Source organism: Microtus ochrogaster (assembly GCF_000317375.1).
Source record: "Microtus ochrogaster isolate Prairie Vole_2 chromosome 14 unlocalized genomic scaffold, MicOch1.0 chr14_random_2, whole genome shotgun sequence".
Classification (NCBI taxonomy): domain Eukaryota; kingdom Metazoa; phylum Chordata; class Mammalia; order Rodentia; family Cricetidae; genus Microtus; species Microtus ochrogaster.
The window spans coordinates 12,740,176-12,746,587 of record NW_004949097.1 but is presented as its reverse complement, the minus strand read 5'-3'; the positions used below and the strand labels follow the sequence as shown (position 1 = coordinate 12,746,587).

The following is a 6,412-nucleotide window of genomic DNA, read 5'->3' as shown; positions in this document are numbered from 1 at the left end:
CTTCACCGTTGGTACTCTACAGTTAGAGACCCTTCTCTGCAAGTCTGGACCATTGGCACCCTACAGTTAGGGACCCTTCTCTGCAAGTCTTCACCTTGATACTCTACAGTTAGGGACTCTTATCTGCAAGTCTTCATTACGGGCACCCTACAGTTAGAAACTCTTCTTTCTTAAGATGATTTTTATGTTTCTCTAACTTTTCTTTGGATGAAAACAGCTACATCAGACTTCCTAGTTTTCTAATCAGAGGAAGAGGGCCTTCCTCTCACATGATTCAGGTGGCTTCTTGAGTAGCTCAGATGACCCCAGTGAACCCAAGGCCAATCTTTCATGGGTCAGTTTTTGTCTAGTGGTCTGGTTGCCTCTTTACTCAGTCTAGCAGAAATACCATAACCCTTCCGTTTTCTTTATGACAAGCATTCTGAGTGCTCAGCATTAATAAGACATAAGTCTGTTACAATGCATATGTCAGTGGGTCTTAGGAAAAAAGACAGGTACCACGTGCCACCTTTCAAGAAAGCTCTCTTATACCCTTTATCTTTTTCTCTATTTCTGCCGTCAGATACTTGATCACATTCAGCTTTGTGGGCACACACCTACACACGTAAACACACACATAACCCTCTCATTGAGTTAATAGCTTGGCAGGACTTGGCTGTGTGTTTTCTGTCTGAGTTTTTATTTTCTTTGGCATCGGGGAAGGTAAAGATCTACATGCTTATTAGGGTGCTTTCTGTGTGATGTGGAAATGGAGTCCACCTCATACATTAATCACAAAAAATCAAATAGGATCTTGAAGGTTCAGCAGTCACACATTATGAATTGGTATGAAGAACTGAAATAATTTCGGAAGCTTTTTTCACTTGAAAGCATGCAAAACAATTGCTGGGCAAAGTTTAAAGATTTAGGCTTTTCTTCTTCCTTTCTTTAAAAAAAAATTCTTCCACATTTGTTAGGGAGTTTTGTTCATTTTTTAAAATCTTTAACCCAATTGAGAGAGAAATGCTTCCCACCTTTTTTTTTCTTTTTCTTTCAGCCAAGAATCGAGGGATTGCAATCCCTGTCGACTTGGACGGCCAGGTGAACACACTCTTCATGAAGAACCATTCCAGTACAGTGCAGAGAGCAGCCATGGGCTGGAGGCTCTCAGCCCGCTCTGGACCTCGCTTCAAGGAAGCTCTTGGAGGGCCAGCATGGGATTACAGGAATATCATCGAGAAGTTACAGGTACAACGAGAACATGAGTGATATTAATATTTCCTAGCTTCTCTATTCTTAAAAAATGTGTCATATAATACAGCCTTTGTTTTTTCTGAGACAGGGTTTCTCTGTGTAGCCCTGGCTATCCTGGAACTCGCTTTGTAGACCAGGATGGCCTTGAATGCACAGAGATCCACCTGCCTCTGCCTCCCTAGTGCTGAGATTGAAAGTGTGTGCCACCACTACCCAGTGTTATATATAAACAATGTGGTTGAAATTATCAAGTCTTACTGGGGCAAAGCTTTCTTCCATAGCTCCTTGCCACCACCTTCTCTTTAGTAGTTTCTGGATAGATTGTCCTGACTTACTTTTTAGCGAGTTATATAAAAATATATTCTGATAGTTTCTTAGTGAGTAGTGACCCTTGATCTCAAGGTAATATGTCAATAAAAAAATTCGTAAAAATAATCTACTGTAAATGATACATGTAATAAATTAAGTTTTCATAATTTTGACTCAGTTTATCTTCCAGTGTTCACTTCTATTCCTTGGGTTCAAATGAGCCAATCCCTTTCTTCACCAGGTCCTTTTACACGTCTTCATCCATGGTCTGGCCTGTACGTTTAGGCCTAGTGAGCAAATGACCCATGGCTTTCATTTTCTGGTGCTGCTGCATTAAAACACCATAGGATGGATGCGTTAAGAAACAGGAATACATTCTTTTAGGATTCTGGAGGCAGAAGTCCCAGATCTAGGTATCAGTGGCTTGTTTTTTTCTGAGACCTCCATCTCCGACTGTGGATGGCTGGCTTCTCGTGTGTCTCTGATCTGTGCAGCTGTACACCTGCACCCCAATTTCTGTCCCTTATGTGACCACCACTTAGTCAGTTTGGATAAGAACAGTGGCTCATATGAACCCATTTTATCCTTGTGCTATAATTAATGAATGAAACCAGATTGGGCTAACGTGTAAACAGCAAACATTTGGTGGTGTGGGTAACCAGGGTCCGCCTTGGATGAAACTCCCACATCGCCATCCTGGTTAATGTTCTTACGTGTGTCATGTCTGGGAAGGAACTCGTGTGACCGCTCTGTGTCTGTCATAGGACAGTGTGGCCACGTGTCACGTCTGGAAAGGCACTCGTGTGACCGCTCTGTGTCTGTCTTAGGATGGTGTGGCTACGTGTCATGGCTGGAAAGGCACTCGTGTGACTGCTCTGTGTCTGTCTTAGGATGTTGTGACCGTGTGTCATGTCTGGAAAGGCACTCGTGTGACCACTCTGTGTCTGCCTTAGGATGGTGTGGCCACGTGTCACGTCTGGAAAGGCACTCGTGTGATGGCTCTGTGTCTGTCTTAGGACGTCGTGGCCTCCCTGGAGCAGCAGTTCAGCCCCATGATGCAGGCCGAATTCTCCGTGCTTGTGGATGTGCTGTACAGTCCGGAGCTGCTCTTCCCAGAGGGAAGCGACGCCAGAATAAGATGCGGAGCCTTCATGTCAAAGTAAATGAAGCCAGACCAGGGATGGTGCTGGTGGAGAAGAGAGAGGGCCTCTAGCGGTCTGCTTTTCACCCTCCTAGTGGGTCATAAAATCCAGAGCCCCCACCCTCTGAACCTTTCCAGAAAACTCCACTGCACAAAAGAGCCACACATAGTCATATAAATGAGATAAGAACTCACCCCCACCCCCAGGTTGCATCTCTGATACTCTGTGGCTCTACGAGGCTACTCGGTGGCTGTAAGAGGCTACTCCGTGGCTGTACGAGGCTACTCCGTGGCTGTACGAGGCTACTCGGTGGCTGTAAGAGGCTAATGTCTACCCATTGCAAACCACAGACAGGATGTTGCTGTTAGTGCAGAGTCCTGCTGGTCAGCAGAGGTCTAGACTGTGCCCATGGGGGATGGGAGGGAGTTGACTGAAGGAGCTGAAATCCATCAATTCCCCTGGAAAATGGAGGCAGACTGCATCAGAGAAACCAAAAGAAAAGAAGTGGGGTGATTTGGCAGACCCTACACCAGGCAGAGGGAAGTGTTGCCCCACTGCTTCAGAGGCTAAGGCTCTTGTGATGTTATTAATAATTCGTGGCCAGAGGCTCAGGCTGACTATTGTCCATGCTCCATGCAAACTCTACCCTTTCTGTTGGGGACCAGCCTCAACTAAAATACCTCTTGCCAGTGAGGAGGTCCTCTACTGATGGCTGAGGACATTAGCCAGGCCCTAGCTAGAGGGAGAGATGTCTCAGTTGCATCCCATGGCACTCATTCTAAATGGAGAGATATATCCCGTAGCTCTTGCCATGTCACGGGGAACTGTAATCCCCTTCAGTTTCTGCACAACCCGATCTATGGGGACTGAGTTACATGTCCTGATTATAAATGTTACACTCAGTGCCGACTCCTTGGATGGTTACACTCACGGTACAGAGAATCCTAGAAGGTTCTAGAACCCCATGCTTCACCACTGTAGGAGAAAGAGCATGCTCCTGTCTGGTTTACAGCAGTGTTCGAGCTGTCACGATGCCAACCACAGCAACTTCTCACGTCTGCCAAGCAATGTCATATCGTACGTGGTAGACTGAGAGAATGGGGGAAGGCTCACTACAGTGTGGTATCACCTGCACCAGTGATGTTATAATTGATGCGCTACAATGCATGGGAAATAATAAATGACGGGGTGGCGCAGACTGCTGTAAATATTTTATTTTAGCAAAGTGATGGTAAGGAGAATGTTAGTTTCCCTGCTTCTCAGAGTATCACACACTCTGAAGAGCATGCCGAACCTGAGCAGCCCTGACATAAACACCTCAGCAAAGTCTATAAACTGATGCATAGTTTTGAGACATTATGTATCTGATTTACTTTGTGCCCTCAGCCCCATTCCCATGTAGTATATTGTATATATTTTGGTGAGAAACTGGTGTCCTTTTCAAGGGTTCGGGTTTTGCTTTCAGGCTGATCAATCACACAAAGAAACTGATGGAGAAAGAAGAGAAACTGTGCATTAAGATCCTCCAGACGTTACGGGAGATGCTGGAGAAGAAGGACAGCTTCGTGGAAGAGGTATTTCACTTTCAGCGCTTAAAAATAGGCTTGCTTGCTTTCCTTTCTTTTTTGTATTTGAAACAAAGTAAAATTTCCAGGACAGGTAACTATGTATTGACATGGGCCATTGTCCAAGCGGGCTTCTTACTGGTTGTATAATAATTGGGTGTTAGTCACGTTAGCTACATGATCCCAACTTTGTGGCATTTCCTGTCCTGTCCTGTGTTGAACTGAGGAACAACTCAGGTTGTCCTGGCCTGAACATTTGTCTTACTCATGGCACTGCAGTCTGTCTTGGATGCCATCGACAGACTATTGGACTGAAAGACTTCTTTCGTGGTCCTGGGAATTGAACTCAGGTCCTCTGCGTGCAGGTGTGCTATCACTAAGCTCTAGCCCCCCCCCCCCAGTCTCCAAATGGCCTTGTGAGGTGATGAGTGATTGAGATGCATTGTTCATTGTTTAGACTTCATTTAAGGTGGAGCAGCTTGGAAAGGGTGTCTGTACATGTTGGCGTGCGTTTTTAAGTTAGGATTATGCCATGTTATTTTTGATAGTTTTATGAGATAATGTTATTGTTTTTTAAAAAGGGAATAGTTGGTTTATATTCTTAGCTGTATTAACAGATGCACAGATGTATTCAGAGAAATATCGGCTTATAGATTGCCAATCGGTTACTAAAATGGACAGTTTAGGGGCTCATTAAATGGTAGCCAGCAGTGTTCTAATACCCACAGGGAGAGGCTTAAATATAAAATGCAAATCTTGAGAAATTTCTTTTTTCATTTTTTTTGAAGGCTAGCTACCTATTCTTTTCTAAGCATCAACTCAATTTTCTACAGAAGTGTCTTGGTGTATTTGTGGAGTATTTCCAAAAATGCTAATCATCTGATATCTTAAAACTGTAACTTTGTTAGTAGATACATGTGTTGTCTAATTCCAGAAAGTCTGTGGTGATTGGATCTTGTTTTCTTAGCACATCTTGTGAAAAAGAAATGGAGTGGAATGTTGGTGGTCATCAGGAAGGGCTTTGCTTCCAAACCCTGCATCAGAGGGGCTGGAGACCTGGTTCTGTCCAAACCTGCATCAGAGGGGCTGGAGGCCTGGTTCTGTCCAAACCCTGCCTCAGAGGGGCTGGAGACGTGGCTCTGTCCAAACCCTGCCTCAGAGGGGCTGGAGGCATGGCTCTGTCCAAACCCTGCCTCAGAGGGGCTGGTGACCTGGTTCTGTCCAAACCTGCATCAGAGGGGGCTCGAGACAGGTCTCTGTCCAAACCTGCATCAGAGGGGCTGGAGGCATGGCTCTGTCCAAACCCTGCCTCAGAGGGGCTGGTGACCTGGTTCTGTTGCTGTTGTTCTTGTCACCCATGTGCCAGCACCTGAGTTCAGCTCCCAGCACCAGTGTGAGAAGCTGGGCTTGAGGCAAGCATGTGCACTCTCAGAGCTGGGGTGCAGAGGGCCTGTTGGGCTCCCTGGCCTCCTGGGTGAGAGACTCTGCTCAAAACAAACATGGCTGGAAGCAGAAGCGCAGCATCTACAGCTGCGTGCAGATGCACGCGCCCCGTTAGAATCAAGTGTTTACTAATCCAAATGCCTTCTGCTTTAGTTCCACTGTCTAAACTATATTTGGATAACAAATAACTAAGATAAGTGTGGTCAGTGTAATTTTTGGCAAATGTTTTTTTTGACATAAGATTGAACGAAACCTTACACACTTTGGCATAAGTTATGGGTCTCAGGATCTGTAGGTTGTTCTCCTGTGAACCCTCAATGCCCTACTGCTGCTTAGCCAATTTCATGGGTGCACGAGGGCCCCCAAGCAGAACAATTAAGTCAACATAGTTTTTGTGACAGCTTCCCAGTTTGACACAACAGATCAATACTGAATGCTCTCAAAGGAAGGAGGAGCATGGGTTCCTGCTCTCAGAAGGTGAATGTTTTAGTGTCTTCCGAGCTGCTCACTCTAAAATTAATCATCTGTTCTTCCTGCCCACTCCCCCTCACTGCCCTAGTTCAGCCTTCCTCCACCTCCCTCCCTCCCTCCCTCCCTCCCTCGGTGGTCTCAAATTCATAACTATTCTCCTTCCTCTTTTTTCTGAGTGCAGAGATTAAAGTCATGTTATGCTCAGCCTGTTCTTTCTTTCTTTCTTTCTTTCTTTCTTTCTTTCTTTCT

At 45.4% G+C, this 6,412-nt stretch overlaps 1 protein-coding gene across 2 annotated transcripts in view; it reads left to right on the top strand.

Annotated features, from left to right (window-relative positions):
- Itpr2 (inositol 1,4,5-trisphosphate receptor type 2) overlaps positions 1-6,412 on the top strand; it is a 408,993-nt gene that overhangs the window by 218,318 nt on the left and 184,263 nt on the right. For both annotated transcript variants that reach the window (XM_005364599.3, XM_026787888.1), the window contains 3 exons: positions 1,037-1,227; positions 2,559-2,701; positions 4,150-4,258. In XM_005364599.3, coding sequence (XP_005364656.1) covers positions 1,037-1,227; positions 2,559-2,701; positions 4,150-4,258 — 443 coding nt within the window. The remainder of the gene's footprint in view (positions 1-1,036; positions 1,228-2,558; positions 2,702-4,149; positions 4,259-6,412) is intronic.